The following is a 21,547-nucleotide window of genomic DNA, read 5'->3' as shown; positions in this document are numbered from 1 at the left end:
ATCTGTGCTCCTGGACACGGATTTCGTATCCTTAACATCCGTGTCTAGGAGCACGGAATTCTGGAGATCAGGCTGGGAGATCAGGACGTGACTCCATAGGCAGAAAATTCCTTTGACCTGCTCTCTGACATGGGGGATTCACCATCTGGAGGTCACCATGGCTTGGCGTGTGTAGCAAACCGGGGCTACTCCCTTTGCTTCAATAGGCCTACGTGCATTTTGAGATGCACGAACAGAGGTGGTAATGTATGGTGTAAGTACAACACTACTAGTAGATGATATTACATCGGTGTTACAACAGTTATTTCCCAATGAGGTGGACAGAATTTTCTTGTTAGTGAAAACAAAACCCATAAATTTGAGCCAACCAGCGCAGAACAGGGTACATTGGTAGACAGACAGTGACTACAGACCATGCTTCAGTGAATTTACTTGTGTTGGATCTGTGGCAGGTCTTTATTAACTTTTACTTTGACACCTCTGGTCTTGAGAGGCCTGTCTCTGCCAGTGGAGGAGCTGATGAGCCGGGATATTCCACAATCATCAATTTGCTTTCGCATCATCACACATGTAATATAACATGCATTTTTTTGCAAAGAAGGCATCAGACTATTAAAAACACCATTTCTGTAAATAACTGAAAATAATTTTACACAAAAATGCATTTTATTCTTAACCAGTTAATGTTCACCAGCCGCGGGCGGTATACAGCCTGACCGGCGGTTCTTTTTTCACACAATATCCACACCACCATGACTTCTCGAGAGACACTTGCTATGGGTAATCAGGACGCACTAGACACTCCAATTTGCCAGCCCCCACTACCACTGCACAGGGCTGAGCTGATACTAACCAGCCTGCCCAGATGCCACATTCTATGGGCACTAAGCATCAGTAGGCACCCCGACAGTACCAGGCGCATGCAGCTGGGGTTTGCAGCTGCATGTGTAACAACCAGCTGCCGCTTACAGCTGAGGGCCAGTGATTACAACTGCCCGCGGTCTCAATTAACAATCAATGCACCCCACCCGTGGGATGAACCTTGTCGACGGGTTCCAATTAACAATCAATGAGCCCCGCGCCCAGGGTGAGCACCATCCCCGGGTTGCAATTAACAATCAATGAGCCCTGCGCCCGGGTTGGTGCAACATCCAATCAGCATGCAGTTCTGTACTGCACAGGTGCAGCTTGTTATTGAAGCTGAAGTGTAAAAGTGTACATGCTGCCCAATATTCGCCATATTTTGGGCGTATTTCCGTGGAACAAGTCGACGTATTTCTGCATAATGTCACAAAATCCTCGGAAAAGAATATGCAACACAGCTGAGGCGAGCGCTGAACCAACAGTATTCAGTGACGGGGAAGAAACAGACGATGAATGGGAACCTGACAGCGACCAAACAGACTCAACGCTTTTGAATTCATCCCTGGAGGAAGACGAAAGCTCTTCGTAAGTACCATGGACAGCGCTTCTGTGTATTATTGAGTGTTTTTTTTTGTCAGACCGGGCCAAGAGCTTTTCGGTCAGGGTTACATGTTTTGAAAGTCTTTGTGCATTGTTTCCTATGACAGAGATGAATACATACCCCCAGCGAAGAAGATGGGGGGCAGAGGGGTAGGCCGTCCGCGCGGTAGGCCTCCTGGATGTGGCAGAGGTAGAGGAATAAAGGGTAGAGGCAGAAGTGCAGGCAGAGGGACAGGACGAGGAGTCGGCCGCCCGCCAGGAGGAAGGGGGAGAGACTTGCCGCAAACTGAGGATGGACGTGGATGGTAGGACACAGAGGTACAAGATATAATTCCACAACAACCAGTGTTTAGACCAACTCGTACTCCTGGTCCACAAGTTATTACTGGGGGAAATTGTTCCATATTGAATCTCTTTCACCTATTCATCTCCGATGCAGTTTTACAAAAGGTCCTCAGTAACACAAACAAATTTGGGAAACGGAGGCACATCTTTGGGAAGAACTGACCATGGCAGACATGTACAGATATCTATCTCTGATCATGTACATGGGTCTTGTTCACGCTCCAGCTCTTACAGACTACTGGAGAAGGGCAGAATTATCAACGCAGTCTCACCCCAAGCAGTCAATTTCTGACTACCTTGGACCAGACTGCAATTTTTGACGTCTTGGGTATTCCTTCCACGTCACATTTTGACTATGTGGCCTAACCCTAAACCTATTCCTAAACCTAACCTCAATGACGTTATGCTGCCACAAGGGGGCGCCTTTGAGGACATAGTCAAAATGTGACGTGGAAGGAATACCCAAGACGTCAAAAATTGCAGTCTGGTCAAAGGTACTCAGATATTGACTACTTGGGGTGAGCCTGTGTAGGAATTATATAGCTTTCCGTGGGCCGGGTCAACCATGTCTGGCCGTAAATTCAGACTAATCTCCACCAATATCCATATGTCTGACCCTGATGATGACGCGCTGAATGCAGCTCGAAGAGGCACCCCTGAGTTTGACCGCCTTCAGAAGATTAAACCCCTGTACACTGATATCCGGCAAAGCTGCATTTCCAACTTTCAGCCAGGCCAGAACATTGCCATTGACGAAGGAATGGTCGCCTCCCGTGCCAGGATAGGAATCCGGTTATACTGCAAAGATAAGCCATCGAAATGGGGGTACAAATTGTTTGTGCTAGCAAACTCACAATCTGGGTACACCTAGGACTTCATTGTTTATGAGGGAAAAAATAAAGAAGGCTCTGGCAAAGGGCTCAGCTTTGACGTAGTGATGCAGTTAGTGTCCTCTCCAGTTTTGGGGACTGGCTACAAGCTATTTGTGGACAATTTTTATACAAGCCCAATGCTGTTCCAGCAACTGCTGGATGAGAACAAGATATGGGCATGCGGTACCATTCGCAAACACAGAATCGGTTTCCAAAAAGCCACAACAGATGCAATTAACAGTCGCCACCCAAGGGGTACGATACGTTGGATACGGGAGGGGAGTCTGCTGTTCGTACAATGGAAAGACACTCGTCTAGTTCGGATGTGTTCCAGCATTCATCAAGCCAACAGCGAAGGCAGCACGATACAGGGTACAGGGTGAAGACAGATGGCATATGGAATGTGGAAAAATTGCCGTTACCTCCTGCAGTACAAGACTACAATTTTCATAAGAATGGGGTTGACTGGTCTGACAGTTTAATTGGTTATTACCAGGTTCTTCACAAGACGAGGAGGTGGTACATATCTTTTTTTACCATTGTATTGACATTGCCATAGTGAAGGCATTCATCCTCCACAAATACATGATGGAAAGCAGGGGTGGAAAGCCCTTATGTCAGAAAGCCTTCCGTGAGAAGCTAATTCTGGAGCTCCGGCGCGTTGGACATGGTGAAATTGTCCCGTCTCCTCCGCGAGCGCCACCACCACCAGCGCCACCACCTGACGCCTTGCATATGCCCGCACACTTCGGGGAAGATGGTACAGAAGGACGGCGACAGTGCGTGAATTGTAGACAGAAGACGCCACGTCTATGCACCACATGCGACCCTGTGCATGGTACTCACGAGGAACTGCTACAAGTCCTGGCATATGAAAGACCAGGCAAATAGGGAATAAGGTGAGTACATTGACCTCCATGGGGGGGGCGGCGGGTGTAGTCTCCGGGCTGTGGTCATTTCTGATCGAAAAAAATAAAATAATAATAATTCTCACGTGTCCACAGGGTGCCCCAGCGAAAAGCACATTGCCTGGGCTTGAAGAGCCACAACACCTCGCACAATAACCACCATAGCTCCAGCTATGATGACCGCCACAGCCAGGACCGGGTATTCGAGGAACGTCAGCCCGAAATTGTGTGCTATAGATCGGCCTTGTGATGTGACTGGTCTTGGTAGAATGCAAGACATCCACATTTTTGTTGTTTTTACGTGTTTTCAGTGGATCCTTTGTCCTGGACTTTTAATAAGACTTGAGGCAAGGTTTTTTTTTCCCTGTTTCATCGGGAGAACTGCTTTCAGAGTGACATTTATTTGGATTAACATTCATTTTCTCCTTTTTTTCAAGAAATGTTGTGTTTTATTCCAAGTAGATTTGTAACAAAACATAAGGGTGCTCTTTTGACTATATAGTGACAAACTCTAGAGTCGTAGCTTTCAAACAAGAGCACGGGTGTTAGTGTAGCACAAACAGGGATATGACTGCAACCCCTGGCGTAAAAGAAGCCAAAAATGTATAAAATGTGTGTGACGGTTAAGTGGTTAAAGGTGCTGTATGTAGCCAGATGTGGCCAGATTAAGAATTGCAACTGTGGTGCTTATTGCAACTACAGTATGTTGCCCATTCCCAAATTTCATATTTTCACAAATATTTATGCTACGTAATATAGGCCTACTACAAACCCCAACTCCGGTGAAGTTGGGACGTTTGGTAAACTGAGAATAAAATCAAAATGCTATCATTTTCAAAACATTCAATACATTCCTCAGATGGAGAATGGTGAAAAGACAACATATCAAGTGTTAAAACCGAGACAAAATATTGTTTTAGGGGACATATGTACTCATTTCTAATTTGATAACTGCAACACGTCTCAAATAAGTTGGTACGGGGATCAGTGAAATGTTATAAACATCCAAATAAGATAAAACAACAAGGAAGAACATTTCAAAATTAATTGTACTGATGAACAATTTGAATGTCCAGGTATAAGACAGTCACAGAGAGGCTGAGTCACTCAGAATTAAAGATGCAGAGGGAACAATTACCATAGTTATTACATAAAGTTTTGAATTCCCTTGATTTACCGTGATTGAGTGTATAAGACATATTTTTGTCATTAAAATCATTGTATAGGTTCATGACATCATGAAATATATATTGGCTGTAGTCTCACTCTAGCACTCATAGAATTACAGCTAGTGAAAACTTGACCATATTAAAGGGACAGTTTGGTCAATTTCAACATGCAGTTGTATTGCTCACGCTACCCTTGACTTGTCAGTACCTGGTGATGCCACATTTTTCGGCTCAGCCCTTTCCGAGATATGAGCAATTCTAATGGGGGCAGCGTTTGTTTACATTTTTAAAAAATGAAACATAGGCCAACTCCAAATATTTTCCCAAAAGGTACTGCTGTTTACTAGTTGTCTGCTGATGTTTTATAACCTTTTGGATGTTTTTGGGAATAAATAAAAATGTTTTTTTGAAATGTAAACAAAGAGCTGCCCCCATTACAATGACCAGGATCTCGGAAACGGCTGAAGAAGAAGAAAAAAAAATCTCAGGCACTGACAAGTCCAGGGTAGTGTGAGCATTACAACTGCATGTTGAAATTGACCAAACTGTCCCTTTAAGGACGCTTCATGTGTGCAAATGATAGAGGGGTTTAACATTCCCCTATCCACCCGAGCTCACTTGAAATAGACCCAGAAGACATGGGAAACTGTCCTTTGTTTACAGAAGTCAGCAGCAGTTAGAGAAGTCAATTCTTTTTGAAAATGATAGTCTTGCACATCCTGTGCTACAGTGAAAATTGGCCATGCAACTTGTGTTAGTGCTAACTTCAAAAGTCAGCCTCCTTGATAGCATGGGGGTGCAGTAGAACATTGGTTAAGCTGTTCTAACTCACCTGTAGAATTGAATACAGTACTGAATGAAATAAATGGGTTTTAAACAGCATGAAAAGCCACTCGTGCAATATATTTTGAAGGGAGATCTTCGATTACTGCCACATAGTAAGGACAAATTGTATTCTCTACTACAGTGCCCTCCATAATTATTGGCACCCCTGGTTGAGATGTGTTTTTTAGCTTCCAATTATTTTATTTTTTTCTAAATAATATGGGACCTTAATGGAAAAAAGAGAAAAATCCAACCTTCAATACAAGTGCATTTATTCAGTGGGGAAAAAATCCCACATAAAGAAATAATTATTTGACATCAAATAATGTGTGTCACAATTATTAGCACCCCTGGTGTTAATATTTTGTACAACCCCCTTTTGCCAACAAAACAGCACCTAATCTTCTCCTATAATGTTTCACAAGATGGGAAAAGACAGAAAGAGGGATCTTCAGCCATTCCTCTTTGCAGAATCTCTCTAAATCATCCAGAGACCTGGGTCCTCTCCTCTGTACTCTCCTCTTCAGCTCACCCCACAGGTTCTCAATGGGGCTGAGGTCAGGGGACTGAGATGGCCATGGGAGGAGCTTGATTTTGTGTCTGGTGAACCATTTCTGTGTAGATTTGGCCATATGTTTAGGGTCATTGACTTGCTGAAAGACCCAGTGACGACCCAGCTTCAGCTTTCGGGCAGAGGGCAACAGATTTTGATTTAAAATGTCCTGGTATTTCAAAGCATTCATGATGCCATGCACCCTAACAAGGTTCCCAGGGCCTTTGGAAGCGAAACAGCCCCACAGCATCACTGACCCACCCCCATACTTCACAGTGGGTATGAGATGCTTTTCAGCATGCGCATCTTTCGTGGTACGCCAGACCCACTTAGAGTGTTTGTTGCCAAAAAGCTCAATCTTGGTCTCATCTGACCAAAGCACACGGTCCCAGTTGAAGCCCCAATACCGCTTGGCGAACTCCAGACGCTTGCGTTTATGATTGTGAGTGAGGAAAGGTTTTCTCCGTGCATGCCTCCCAAACAGCTTGTTGGCGTGTAGACAGCGCCTGATGGTTGATTTGGAGACTTTGTGACCCCAGGATGCTACCATTTGTTGTAATTCTGTAACAGTGAGCTTTGGAGATCTTTTGATTTCTCTTACCATCCTCCTCACTGTGCGTGGTGGCAAAATAAACTTGGGTCCTCGTCCAGGCTTGTTTACCACTGTTCCAGTTGTTTTGAACTTCTTAATTATTCCTCTCACAGTTGATATGGGCAGCTGCAGTTGAGTGGCAATCTTCTTGTAGCCTCTGCCTGACCTGTGAAGGTCGACGCACATCTGCCTCACTTGTATGCTGTGTTCCTTTGTCTTTCCCATGTTTAAGAGTGGATAAGAGAAATGGCCTCGGTGTCACATTTATACCCCAGGGAAACAGGAAGTGATGAATTACTAATTAAATGTTCCTACATACTCTGGTAAACTTTGTAAACTACTGTAGAAATGACAGAAATGCTTCAATTATATTTATTTCCTGGGAATTGTTAAGGGTGCCAATAATTGTGGAACAGGTGATTTAATGAAAAATAATTATTTTTCAGTCAGGGATTTTTTTATTTTCTTACAATTCATTTGAGTTGAAGGCTACATTTTCCTACAATTTTCAGTGTGACAGTATTCTTTTGCAATAAACACTGAATTTATTTTAAGGCTTTTAACACATCTCAACCAGGGGTGCCAATAATTATGGAGGGCACTGTATGTTTTAACAGTTTAACTCCAACATAAGGACCAGCAGGACATAACATGGCAGGCTTTTGGTCAAGACCTGTCACACTGTAAGCACTACGGAAAGGAAAACATTGCAAAACATGACAAGGAATACACTTACCATTTAAGCTGTTGAAATCATGTCCAAGATAGGAATCAACACTGTTTTTATATAAAATCATCTCATCGGTTAATGCTATTAACTGTTGTCTTTTGTTTTTTTTAGTCTTCCTCGACATTTGCTGCCTTTTATTGTCCCCGTCCCAACTCTTTTGAGACATGTTGGATTTACATATTAATGAATATCCCCCAAAACAATAATTTTGGTCAGTTTTGATGGCTGATACAGTGGTGCTCATATGTTTACATACCCCAGCAGAATATACACTTTCTCTGCGATTTCTCACAAAATATGAAGGATTACGCAAAACCTTTTTTTTCACTCATCGCTAGTGACTGGCTTAAGACATTTATTAGCAATCTTCTGTGTTTACTCTTTCAAAAGCATGATCCCAACCCAAACTACCCAAATTACCCTGTTCAAAAGTTTACATACCCTAGTTTCTGATGCTGAATATGGCCCTGTTTAACATCAGGGACCGCTCTAAATTGTTTGTGGTAGCTGTGGATAAGGCTCTTAATGTTCTCAGATGACAAAACAGCACATTCTTCCTGGCAGAATGGTTGTTTCCTATAATATTTTTGGATGTCTTGCTGGAACCTCACATTGGAGGTTTCCCCTGAATGGCTCAATGATGTTGAGATCAGGAGAGTGAGACGGTCGCTCAAAAACTTCATTTTATCCTTTCTGAAGCTAATGACGGGTTGATTTGGCTTTCTGTGTTGAAATATTGTCTTGTTGGCATGTCCAAACAATGGACCATGTGCAATTCCAAGGCTGATGTGTGTCAAGTTTCCTCAATTATTTTTCACAGGGCAATGTATTCATCATTCTGCGAGTATGGACCAAAAGTATAGTGCATTTGTAACTCAAATGTCCCCTTGACATCAGTAGTCCATAACCATGTTTCACAGAAGGGAGGTGTAACTTTCATCAAAGGCTCTGTTGACTGCTCTCCAAATGATTCTGCTAATAGTGGCTGAAAAAAGTTCCATATTGATCTCATTTTTCCAAATGACTTTGTCACAGGCATTCTGATGCTTCTCACTATGCTATTTGGTGTATCATATGCAAAATAACATGTTTGCATTTTTGTAATAATGGCTTTCTCCTGGCAACCACCAACAGCCCATCTTTCCTCAAGTGCCTCTTTGCTGTACAGTTTAAAACATTTTTTTCATGTTGTCCTATATTTCACCTGAAGTTATCTTTTGGTTGTCCTATGCCTCCTGAACAATTTCCCTTGCAATGATCATTGCAATGCAATGATTCCCTTGTCCAATGGCAATGATTCCAACCAAACCCCCTCATATTGCATTTCTGAATTGAAATTCCAACAGTGCCAACATGGTTTTTGAGCGACCAAAGGTTTTTGAGCGACCATCTCACTCTCCTGATCTCAACATCATTGAGCCACTCAGGGGAAACCTCCAATGTGAGGTTCCAGCAAGACACCCAAAGATATTATAGGAAACAACCATTCTGCCAGGAAGAATGTGCTGTTTTGTCATCTGAGAAAATTAAGAGCCTTATCCACAACTACCACAAACAATTTAGAGCGGTCCTTGATGTTAAACAGGGCCATATTCAACATCAGAAACTAGGGTATGTAAACTTTTGAACAGGGTAATTTGGGTAGTTTGGGTTGGGATCATGCTTTTGAAAGAGTAAACACAGAAGATTGCTAATAAATGTCTTAAGGCAGTCACTAGCAATGAGTGAAAAAAAACGTTTTGTGTAATCCTTCATATTTTGTGAGAAATCGCAGAGAAAGCGTATATTCTGCTGGGGTATGTAAACATATGAGCACCACTGTATGTTTTCTTTGTACCGTTCTCCAACTAATGTCTGATCCAGACTTCTGAAAATGGCAGTATTTTGTTATAATTAATATAATTATTCACAATTAACCTTGCATCTCAACTTGAGTTGGGGTTTGTAATAGCACAGCACGTCAGTTTTTCAGCCAAAGATATCTGGAAAGTCAAAATGGCAGACACAGAGAAGATCTAACTTTTTACGTATGAAGTGTAAATTTCCAAGTCACTGACAATGTCAAGACGACCATGGTTTTATAGGCATAGTAAAAACCATGTGCACCGCGGGAGTTTTATATATGTATATTTTTTATCAGTGACCCATGGGTGATCTCCAAGGCCAACAAGCTGAGGTGTGCAGAAGTAGCCATATAAAGTTGCAGATTTGGGCAATGATTTCTAAAGAAAAGGGCTGTGGGGGTTTTGGGCTCAGACAGGGTCCTTGTACGCAATTGTCTTCTGGGACATTGAATGACGTGACTCATTATCTACACTCACCGGCCACTTTAATAGGAACACCTTTACAATTGTTCATTGACGTAAATATCTGATCAGCCAATCACATGGTCACATAAACTCAAGTCATTTATACATGTAGAAATGGTTGCGATGATCTGATGCCGTTCAAACCGAGCATCATAATGGGGAAGAAGGGTTACACTGCATTAAAAGGACTTTGAAAATGGCATGGCTGTTGGTGCCGAAAGGGCTTGATTTGAGTATTTCAGAGAATACTGATCTACTGGGATACAAAGAATGGTCCAAAAAAGAAAAAAATATACAATGAGCTGCCGTTCTGTGGGCAAAAATGCCTTGTTGATGGCAGAGGTCAGAGGAGAATGGCCGGACTGGTTTGAGCTGATACAAAGGCAACATTAAGTCAAATAACCACTCATTACAACTGAGGTATGCATAAGAGAATCTCTGATTACACAGCACATCACATCTTGAGACAATTAGGCTACAGCAGCAGGAAATCATATTTGGTCAGCTCCTGTCAGCTAAGAACAGGAAAATGAGGCAACAATTTGCACAGGCTCACCATAAACGACACTAGAAGATCGGATAAATGTTGCCTGGTGGTCTGATGAGTCTTGATATCTACTGCAACACTCAGGTGGAATGGTCAGAAAAGATGGATTACATCAACGTTTCAGGCTGGAGATAAAATGGCATAAGGATATATATATTTTCAGCACCATTTGGGTAAATTAGTACCAATTTATCTTTGTTTGAATGCCACAGCCTACCCGAGGTGCAGGCAGTTAAGGCAGTTCTGAAGGCAAAAGGGGGTCCAACCCAGCACTAGAGAGGTGTTCTTAATGAAGTGGCCGATGAGTGTATAGGCTACAGGGAATTAAGTAAGTTTTTAATAAAGTTGTGTTATTACAAACCCCAACTACGACAGTACATATTGCATCAAATCCTTTAGTATTGGTTGGCCTTTCAACGTTTGTCAAACAACATGTTCTGTAATAACGCAAGTGAAACCATGTCATTTTTACGAGCTGCATTTAAGACGCATCATATACTCAAACTGAAAATTGGCATCAACACAATGTTCTTTATATCACATGAGGTTCCTGATATCACATGGTCAAAAAATTGTGATGATTACACTGTGTCCAAGCTAAATATAAGAAGACCAATTTCATTACATGAATATAAAAAAATAATTAAATAACAAGTAATGCAACACATGAATACTGTATATACACTACAGTAGGCCTATAAATACATATCGTTCTCAATATAAGCTATTTCAAAACACAACCACCACAAATACTATAAATATACAGTATGTGTGCATGTCTATGAGGAGATATATGTTAACAATTTGGGTAAATTAGTACCAATTTACCTTTGTTTGAATGCCACAGCCTACCCGAGTTGCAGGCAGTTATGGCAGTTCTGAAGGCAAAATGGGGTCCAACCCAGCACTAGAGCCGATGAGTGTATAGGCTACAGGGAATAAAGTATGTGTTTAATAAAGTTGTGTTATTACAAACTCCAACTACGACAGTACATATTGCATCAAATCCTTTAGTATTGGTTGGCCTTTCAACGTTTCTCTGTAATAACGCATGTCTTTTTTTACGAGCTGCATTTAAGACGCATCATAAACTCAAACTGAAAATTGCCATCAACACAATGTTCTTTATATCACATGAGGTTCCTGATATCACATGGTCAAAAATTGTGATTACACTGTGTTCGAGCTAAATATAATAATAATAATAATAATAATTGTATTTGTATAGCACTGTATCATACAAGGCATGTAACTCAAAGTGCTCAAGAAATGGGAAAAAACATAATTGTTAAGAGATGGATTTAAAAGGAGAGGTATAGAGGAGAGGCAGAAATAGCAGGAAGGCAGAGGAAGAAGAGATAGATAGAGATTGTAGAGTCATAAGGTCAACGTAGGTTAGGACCAGGATTCTTAGATGCGTAAGGTCCATAGTGGCTGGGCCTAGCATAAGTCATAGATAGTCACACAGAGATTGGGCGCTCAGATGCGGCCCCTGGTGGCATCAGGGGTGAGGAAAAACTCCCTTTCGCTTGAATCATAGTTTGTAGGGGGGAAGAAAGCTCAGTGAGGTCTGAGAAAAAAAACCTAAATATGGGAAGACCAATGTCATTACATGAATATAAAAAATAATTAAATAACAAGTAATGCAACACATGAATACTGTATATACACTACAGTAGGCCTATAAATACATTTCGTTCTCAATATAAGCTATTTCAAAACACAACCACCATAAATACTATAAATATACAGTATGTGTGCGTGTCTATGAGGAGTTATATGTTAACATATAAATACTGTATGTTCTGTCTTTGCTTAAAGGTACACTGTGTGAGATTTGTAGTTGTTTATTTCCAGAATTCATGTCACCCACTCACTAATGTTTAGCCTGGCTCTCGCGCAGACCCCGAGTGCTTCGTGCATCTTCGTTACACTTCGTGAGCTCGCACGGGGGTCTGGAACAGCCTTGTTGAGCCCGAAGTCCTCGGATAGAAAATATCCGGGCCCGTCCATTGGATAATGTCAATGAGCCCGTCTCTATGCCTAGATCAATCAAGTCATTTGTTGTCTTTCATGTAAAAGATGGATTCTCCATCTCTACTGATGTATACTCTTCATTCATGATAAGAAGTTAACAAATTGAAATAGTAGAACTGAGAGAGATCAACAGCAATGACAAGTTGAACACCACAAAAATGGCAACCCAGTGATGAACCTTTTGTCATGCACTTCCTTCTCAGTCCCAAGAGGTTAACAATCTGGGACTCTTCAACATGCCCTGCCATTGTTCTGTGATTTGTCTGAGCCCCCAAATCCCTACACCCCTTATCTTTAGAAATCATTGCCCAAATCCACATCTTGTGATCTTTTTTTCCACACCTCAGCAGTCAGGTGCATTGTAGATGACCCATGGCTCTCTAATCAGAAAAAAAACCTCCTGCAGTGCACATAGACTTTTGAGGGAAGCGAAAGTGGAAGTAAGGACATACCGTAATATAAGCTTGTCCTGGTGTCTCCTGAGCTTCTCACTCTATTCCAGGACAGTGAAGACAGTGAACATAGAGCTGCCGTACACGCCATTGTCTTACTTGGGAAGTTTCGCTCTGTGCGTTATTCCAAAAGATAGACGCAGTAGGGAGAGGAAAAAGGACACCATGTCTCTGAGCCTACTTGTCTTTTCCTACCTTGTGCTGTCTCTCAGCACCATCAGCTCTCATCCACTTTCCCGTCGAAGTAACGGGCTCCGGGAATGCCGTAGCAACGGGTCCCTCAGGGCTCTAGAGGTGTTACCAGGTGGAGGATGGGACAACCTCCGTAATCTGGACATGGGCCGAGTGATGAACTTCAGCTATTCCCTGTGCCAGATGACAGAAGACGGAGTCTACCTTATTCCTGACGACATTTTTGTGATACCCCAGAAGGTTGCCAATGTGGAGACCAACTCTGAGATCATCTCCTCATGGCTTGACTATCGCAGCACCACATCTTTTTCCATCAACGTAGATGCGTCTTTCCCCATCGATGAGATAGGCCTAAATGCAAAGTTCTCCGTAGAGTTTGCACGTATGAAGATGCACCAGGTCGGGGATACTTCTGTTACTGCTCGTACTGAAGTAAGTAGGCCTATATTATATCCTCTGTCAAAGCTGGCTAGTAAATACACTATAATTAAACGAGATGGCCAAGCATCCTTTTGTTTCTTTTGGTAAGGTGTTGTTGATTTCAACCAGTATGGTTGGTAGTATGGTAGGACTGCATTGTTTCCATGTCTTTTCATGTCCAAAATTCTCCACTAACAGCAATAATATGACACTAATAGCCTACTTTGGATTGACATACTGCTGCAAGACTGTAGTAAGACTGCAGATTTGATACCAAGTAATTTGTCCAACTATATAAAGCAGTTGTTTGTGAGTGAAATGTATTTGATTTGAAATCCAATGGCCTCTGTGAATAAATACAAACTTGCTTCAATGCATCAAAATGAGCTTGACACCCCTGATTTAAAGGATAACTCCACACAATTTCAACATGCAGTTGTAATGCTCACATTACCCTTGACTTACCTGACATTTTTTCTCTTCTTCAGCCTTTTCCGAGATCCTGGTCATTGTAATGGGGGCAGGTGTTTGCTTACATTTCAAAAAAACATTTGTATTTATACCAAATAACATCCAAAAGGTTATGCAACATCAGCAGACAACTAGCAAACAGCGATACCTTTTGGGAAAATAGTTGGAGTAGGCCTACTATGTTAAGATTTTTAAAAATGTGAACAAAATCTGCCCCCATTAGAATAGCTCATATCTCGGAAAGGGCTGAGCCAAAAATGCAGCATCACTGGGCACTGCCAGTCAAGGGTAGTGTGAGCAATACAACAGCTATTGAAATTGGCAGGAGTGCTCCTTAAAGTTGCTAAGGCAGCACCTGACAGAATATCACATCGCAGACCAGCAGTGAGAACAAATCATTTTTTTTCTCATCACTTGACAGTCAAGTGACAGTCATTACTCATTCCACATTCCACGTGACAGAGATTTTTTTTGGAAGGATTGTTAGGAATCACTTCATATTCATGAGGCAACTCGTTTATGATTGGGTGGCTTGGGAAAGATCTTGAATATTCATTAGAATAGCTTTTTTGCGTTTAGGTCAGGGCGATGTAACACGTGTCCGTATTACAGTGCTGGCAATGTGTGGTAAGCTGTGGTATAATTGTTAGGGAGTAGGTAGGCTATAGGGATTGTGGAGCCCATCGTTAGACCTATCTTAGGGAGGCTTCAGCCATCCTTTCATTGGTATTATCCACCCTATAATTATTTTGCGATTTTAAAAATTATTTATATATTTTTTTCTTCATATTTTTCCCAAAACAAATGCAGTAAAACACTGCATAAGAGCCACCACGAAGGCAAGTTAATCAGAACACAAGTTCCTTGCTTACCTATTTACTCTGGGTAGCCAGTAGCCAACCACTAGTGTGCCGATTCATGAAAGGCGCTAGACACCTACGCCCTGTGGCAAGACAGACGAGGCCACCCTGGGATATTGCTGTGGTACTGGAGGCCTTGTGTGAGTCCCCCTTCGAGTCAAAGAGGTGAATTTACGCATCCGTTAAGACTGCCCTTCTCCTCGCCTTGGTGACAACAAAATGTGTGAGTGAGTTGCATGCCTTATCAGTCAATCCTGCCTGCGTGCAGTTTGCAGAGGGCAAGGCACGAGTTACTCTGAAGATGAACCGCGCGTTCATCCACAAAATTCAGAATGATTTCAGCTGTGAGCCAATAGAGCTTCAGGCTTTTTGTGCTCCACCTTTCAGTACAGCGGAGCAGCGGCGCCAGCACACTTTGTGCCCCGTGCCCACATTACGCATTGACATGGACAGGACTCATAGTTTTAGAAAGACTGTGCAATTCTTTGTGTGCTTCGCTAATCCCTCCAAAGGGCTTGCGTTGTCTAAGCAGAGGCTGTCTAAATGGCTGGTTCAGGGCATTGCACTGGTTTATGAGTCTAAGGGGCTCCAACCCCCTGCTCAGGTCAAGGTGCACACTACGAGAGCGGACTGTACATCCTGGGCCCTCTTTCGAGGTGCCGCTTTCTCAGAGGTGAACAGGGCTGCTGGCTGGGCCAGCCCCTCCACCTTTGTCCGGTTCTACCAGCTTGATGTGACCGCGCTGCATGTGGGACATAGGGTTTTGGGCACGTCCACTAACTGCCGTTAGGGAGATGGGAGCGCCGTCCATACAGGGGACCTCATGGGATGTCCTACTGAAGTGGTCGTTGGAGTGCAATCGGGAGTGATTAAGCTCCCATTGAGATGGTGACCAATTCGAACGAAAAATAACAATAGGACATGAATATGTCTCCAGTTCTTTGAGTGAGATGAGGGAGCCATCTCTCCAGGACACCCTTCTTGCGCCATCCGAAGAGAGCGTTATTCGAAAAGTGAGTTTACACACGCTGTGCGATGGTTTTGGCAAAGTTGGCGTTCCGCTCCCAACGCAGCTCGCCCAATCAGGAGAGATTTTATACAGTCTTGGTCAGGTCCACAGCCAATGAGCGTCTCCCATAGAGATGGCTCCGTAATCTCACTCAAAGAACAGGGGACATATTCATGTCTTAAGCCCCTTTTCGACTAGCCCCGTTAGAACGGAGCTCCGCACTGCTGGGGTGTGGTTTCAGGGGTTTTTTGCATTTACTCCACCCATACGCACCCATAATCAGCTCAAACAGGGGCGAAACAGGGGCGATTATAGAATCGCCACAGACGTGGTTCTAGGTGTGCGTAGCCTAGTTCCACAAGGCTAGGAGTGCATCTTAATATGGGACCTTGCCTCCTCCACTCGCTTCTCGTCATGATGACATCACTGACAACAGCATTATATCTCAATATCTTGCAAAAGCTCAATTGTAGAGTCTTTTTCTCGTGTGCAATTGTTATGGTGAATGAAAAACAGTCCCTCAAAAGTTGTTGTGGCTAGGCTGACAGCTGGGAAACTTTATCGTTTTCTCCACGGAGGAGGGGCCAGGAGGCGGGACGAGGAGACAAGCGCAAGTGGAGGAGGCAAGGACGCATATTAAGATGCACTCTAGATGTTGCCCTGTGTTAGGATTTACCGGCATGTGCAAATATCTATCACCACCCACGCACTTTAAAAAATCAACATGGCTTTTCTGTCGGCAGTTTTTACAGTAGACTAGACATAGAAAATTGGTCAAGCAATTATCATGTTCTTTAAAGTAACTCCAGCCCTTGGCCAAGGAGTTGGCAAGGAATTGTTTCTTGTGCTGACGGCATTCGGCTATCGACCGATTCAAAAAAATATATGTAGGCCCTTTTTTTTTTTTAATTGACTCTTTCCATGTGGGAAGCTCCACGCCTTCTCCTCGTGAGAAGCCGTTTTTACGGGAAAAATAGCCTACAGTATGAACACGCACCATGCAAAAAGTCACAGGGCACACTAATCTGGCTAGCATTAAATTAAATCCTTTTTATTGCACATATTTTCATGGGAGGTCTCCGTATAGGACAGGTTGCTTTTGTTCTGGGTTCATAAACTTAAGGTCATTTTTTTCTGGCCGTGTATGGGTTTACATTTGCTTCCACATTCGCAAGCCTCTACACGTCCGTCTAATGCTTTAGTAGGCTATGGCAACAGAGCATGAAAACTGCAAGGGATTGGAAGTAGTTTGTTGGATGCGCAGCAACAAACGCGACCATATGCAACTGAATACGCAGACAGGACTGATTTCATAGCACATTAGAAGTGTGCAAGCTGTGAAGATAAACATCTCACAGAACGTAGTTTTAGACGACGGCATCTCTGCTATGCTTTGCTTCATGGTTTGCGAATGCACTTTACGGAGGGAATTGGCTACAAATACCACGGCTAAAATCTACGCTCTACAGTCCAATCTCAATATCCAATTGCCTACAATTCACAAGACTATAGAGTAATGAGTAACTGGTTTTGATGAGGACTTGCCTGTTATTTACCATGGCGTGCACCTGGACATGCAGGCAAGAGGTGCGTATACTTTCATTAGATTTCACAGGGCCTTAGATGAAGCAAGCTGAGACATTATGATAAACATCCCCAGAAAGTAGCCTACTTTTTCGACGACAGGACTAATGCTTCCTGGTTTGCGAATGCACTTCAGTCAGGCAGAGGGAAGGCTAAACTACGGCTAAAATCTACAGTCCAACTTATACAATTGAGTTCACAAGATGACTTGTCAAGTGAGTAACGAGTACAACTGTTATCGTTTAGATTCAAGGACTCTTTCGCTTCTGCTTTTCACCATGCTGTGAAAGCACGGTGTTGTCGCGGCTACTTGCAGCAGCTGATCATACCTGGACCAGTTCTAGTCCCTGTTGTATCGAAATGCGTGCCAGACAGCACCATCGATCCCCCGTCAACTTCCATGAATATTTATGACGCCTAGTTGTGTTAGAATAGTTCCCCTTCTGCCTGACGGAAGTGCATTTGCAAACCAGGAAGCAATTAAATGAACATTAGTCCTGTCTTCGAAAAAGTAGGCTACTTTCTGGGGATGTTTATCATAATTTCTCAGCGTGCTTCATCTAAGGCCCCGTGAAATCTGATGAAAGTATATGCTCCTCTTGTCTGTATGTCCAGGTGCACGTCATGGCAAAAATGCATGGTTAAAAAAACACAGGCAAGTCCTCATCAAATCCAGTTACTCATTACTCTATACAGTCTTGTGAATTGTAGGCAATTGGATATTGAGGTTGGACTGTAGAGCGTAGATTTTAGTCGTGGTATTTGTAGCCAATTCCCTTTGTGCATTCGCAAACCATGACGCAAATAAATAGCAGACATCCCGTCGTCTAAAACTACGTTCTGTGAGATGTTCACCTCACAGCGTGCACACGTAATGCCAGCCTACTAAACTTTAGAAGCATAAGACGGCCGTGCAGAGGCCCGCGAATGTGGAAGAAAATGTAAAGGTTAGCCCATACATGGCCAGAAAAAAATGACCTAAAGTTTATGAACACAGAACAAAAGCAACCTGTCCTACGCTACGGAGACTTCCCATATGAAAAGATGTGCAATGAAAAGGATTTAATTTAATGCTAGGCAGATGCTGTGCCTTGTGACTTTTTTGCATGGTGCGTGTTCATACTGTATTTCTCCCGTAAAAACGGCTTCTGACGAGGAGAAGGCGTGGAGCTTCCCACATGGAAATAGCTAATGGAAAAAAGCTAGCCGAATGCCGTCAGCACAAGAAACAATTCCTTGCCAACTCCTTGGCCAAGGACTGGAGTTACTTTAAAGAACATGATAAATGCTTGACCAATTTTCTATGTCTGGTCCACCACGTCTGTTGGGACTCTATAATCGCCCCTGTTTCAGCACTGTTTGAGCTGATGATGGGTGCGTATGGGTGGAATAAATGCAAAAGAAAACCGAAACCACGCCCCAGCAGTGCGGAGCCCCGTTCTAACAGGGCTAGTCGAAATGGGGCTATAGGCAAACAAAACAAGGTAGGCCTGCCGATACCTACCTAAAATCAGAGGAATGGAAGTGAGCCATAACAGTTAGGGACCAATCGTCATGTATAGGGCACCGGAGCAAAAAAGGCTTGCTGGATGTATAGTTTTTTTTACTTTGTTGAAGGGATGAAGCAATCAAAATTTCCCAGTTATTTGAAAGGCTGTAATAAAGTCTGAGATGCCTAGCAAAAATGCTACGCAGCGCACGGTTCCAACCCAATAGTCCGACAGCCCATTAGTAAGACATTCCATTAGCCTGACCAGTATACAATTATCTTAGCCTCATAATTTTGTAAATATTTACTTTTAAGTTTGTTGATACAGACAAAAGCTTTAAAAAAAACATTAAAACCATGTCTTTGTGACTTAAATTGACTGACAATCAATGTAATCAATGTGTCCTACCCTATTAATTAAAGCGGTCTTACACGGTTTCTCCCTTAATATTAGTGCCAGATGCATGCAAATGCAGTTATGGGGTTCTACCTTGCCAAAAAAGGCACACTAAGTTTCAGTCAAATCTGTGCCAGTCAGGACCCCAAAACCTTCAACAAAGGCTGGTAAAATGTCAGTGGAATTTCCCAAGGCACATCCTCTTGCACTACGTAACATGTTAAGGCTTTAGGCCTTTTTGAATGATTAATTCACATATTCTCAAATCTGTTGTAGGTGCGGAATCATCTCTACACCGTTAAGTCGTACCCAGAATTCACCCTGGACTCTCGGTTTGCCCGTCAGGCTGAGGAAATTGCTCACGCCATAGAAAACAACCAAACTCGCCAGGCAGCTTACCTATCAGAGATGCTGGTACGTGATTATGGAACGCACGTGATAACAACTGTTGAAGCTGGTGCTTCCTTGGTGCAAGAGGACTACCTCAAGGCTTCTTACGTTTCTGACATGGACAGCTTCAGAAGCACTGTCACAGCATCGGCTGGAATGAAATTCTTTGAAAAACTGAAATTTGACATTGGCACCAATGTGACCTTTGAGACGTCAGATACTCGCACATACACAGAAAATGTGACGTACTCTGTGACCTTAAGCCATGGCGGGGCACTCTTTTATCCCGGAATCACTCTTCGAAAATGGCAAGACAGCACTCTGAACAACCTGGTAGCCATCGACCGTAGAGGTTTGCCTATCCACTACGTCCTCAACAAGGCCGTGCTCCCCAACCTCCCAGAACCCTCTGTGCGTAAACTGGCCTTGTCAGTTCAAAAAGCTGCCCGGCGTTACTACACCGTCAACAGGCGCCCAGGTTGTGTCAAGCCAGATTCAAAGAACTTCGACTTTCAGGCCAATGTAGATGACGGCAGCTGCGAAGGACCAGCCGTTAACATGAGTTTTGGTGGCGTTTACCAACATTGCACCGAGCTCACCTCAGATGCGGGCCCAATTTGCGATGCCCAAAGCCAGAAAAACCCAGACACTGGGAACTACTCTTGTCGTGCCCCTTTTCGAGCAACCCTGTTGCAATCGCATAACGTGGAAGAAGGCTACAGTAAACGGCAATGTCAGCGGCAGTGCCACAAGTGTTATTTGATTTTAAAATGTTGCCAAGAAGTGTGTGTTGATGCCAACTATGTCAGGCGTGCCAAAATCGAGACCTACTGGTGCTCCACAAATGAAACCCAGCAGTACTCTGGCTTCCTCTTTGGTGGCCTCTATGGCCCTTCCCAGGACAACCCCTTGACGAAATCCCGCAGTTGCCCTCCTTACTTCATCCCACTCAAACTGCTCACCAACGGCCTGACCGTGTGCTTGACTAAAGACTATGAGGTCGGTACCCAATACTCTGTCCCTTTTGGCGGGTTCTTCAGCTGCAGTGCCGGCAATCCACTCATGGGCGGCCAAAGCCGCTGCCCGGCCCAATTTAGTCAGCACCTGGCGGCGATCATCGATGGATGTGAGGTGCTGTACTGCGTCCAATCAGGGATGTTCGCAAGTAGGCAGCTGCTGCCCATACAACTTCCACCCTTCACCCTCGAACCCCTCATCTATATGGCGGCAAGCGACACCATTGCGGTCATGACCGAGGGGGACAAGGTCTGGATGCGAGTCAGTGGCACCAACAAGTGGAAACTGGTCGATGCAGACGAGGTCCAAGACATGATTGAGCAGATGAACCACCACGAGATGACGGGAGGGGAGAAGGCTGGCGTTGCCATTGGGGTTATCACCCTGGTGGCGCTGGTGGTGATTGGTGCATACTTCTTTAAGAAGAGTAGGAGTCCCTCTATTCCTCTTCTTGATGAAGAAGACCAGACAAATGAGGAATACCCCCCAGGTGACTCTCCTCAGGCCTGAGAACAGGGCAGGACCATACACGGTATACTCTACCAGGGTAGAAACTAGTGTCTGTGAAAGTAGCAGCAAAAGTTTCACATAGTAATCGGTCATAGGTTTTAACTCCAGATGTCGTGTTGAGCGTTTTTGCGTTGCCCAAACCTGGGCGCCATTGTCTTGGGTGGTTATATTGATACTTTACGCAGATGGTTCTAGTCTGCCACCCCCAGGAAAATGTGCATATCACCTTGTCACAGAGTGATGGCAACAATGCCCGCTAAACATGGCGACGATATGACATTGGCCGTTCGATCCAATACAAAATTGTTTTGATTTTTGTTCTTTTTCTGTTGCTGTCAGTGATTCCTGTTAGTCGGAAGAAACTTTGAGAGAAATCGGCTTTGATGTTTTCTTTTGATTGTATCG

General features: G+C 43.5%; 1 protein-coding gene across 1 annotated transcript; it reads left to right on the top strand.

Moving 5' to 3' along the window:
* Window positions 1-3,348: 3,348 nt before the first annotated feature.
* LOC134445131 (macrophage-expressed gene 1 protein-like) lies at window positions 3,349-21,142 on the top strand. Its single transcript, XM_063194216.1, has 5 exons — window positions 3,349-3,464; window positions 3,686-3,801; window positions 12,699-12,705; window positions 13,016-13,427; window positions 19,502-21,142. Exons 1-5 carry the CDS (start codon window positions 3,349-3,351, stop codon window positions 21,140-21,142), a joined length of 2,292 nt encoding a protein of 763 aa, XP_063050286.1.
* Window positions 21,143-21,547: the final 405 nt, after the last annotated feature.

This window comes from Engraulis encrasicolus, chromosome 3, assembly GCF_034702125.1.
Source record: "Engraulis encrasicolus isolate BLACKSEA-1 chromosome 3, IST_EnEncr_1.0, whole genome shotgun sequence".
In the NCBI taxonomy this organism is placed as follows: Eukaryota; Metazoa; Chordata; class Actinopteri; order Clupeiformes; family Engraulidae; genus Engraulis; species Engraulis encrasicolus.
This window is presented reverse-complemented; position numbering and strand designations above follow the sequence as displayed.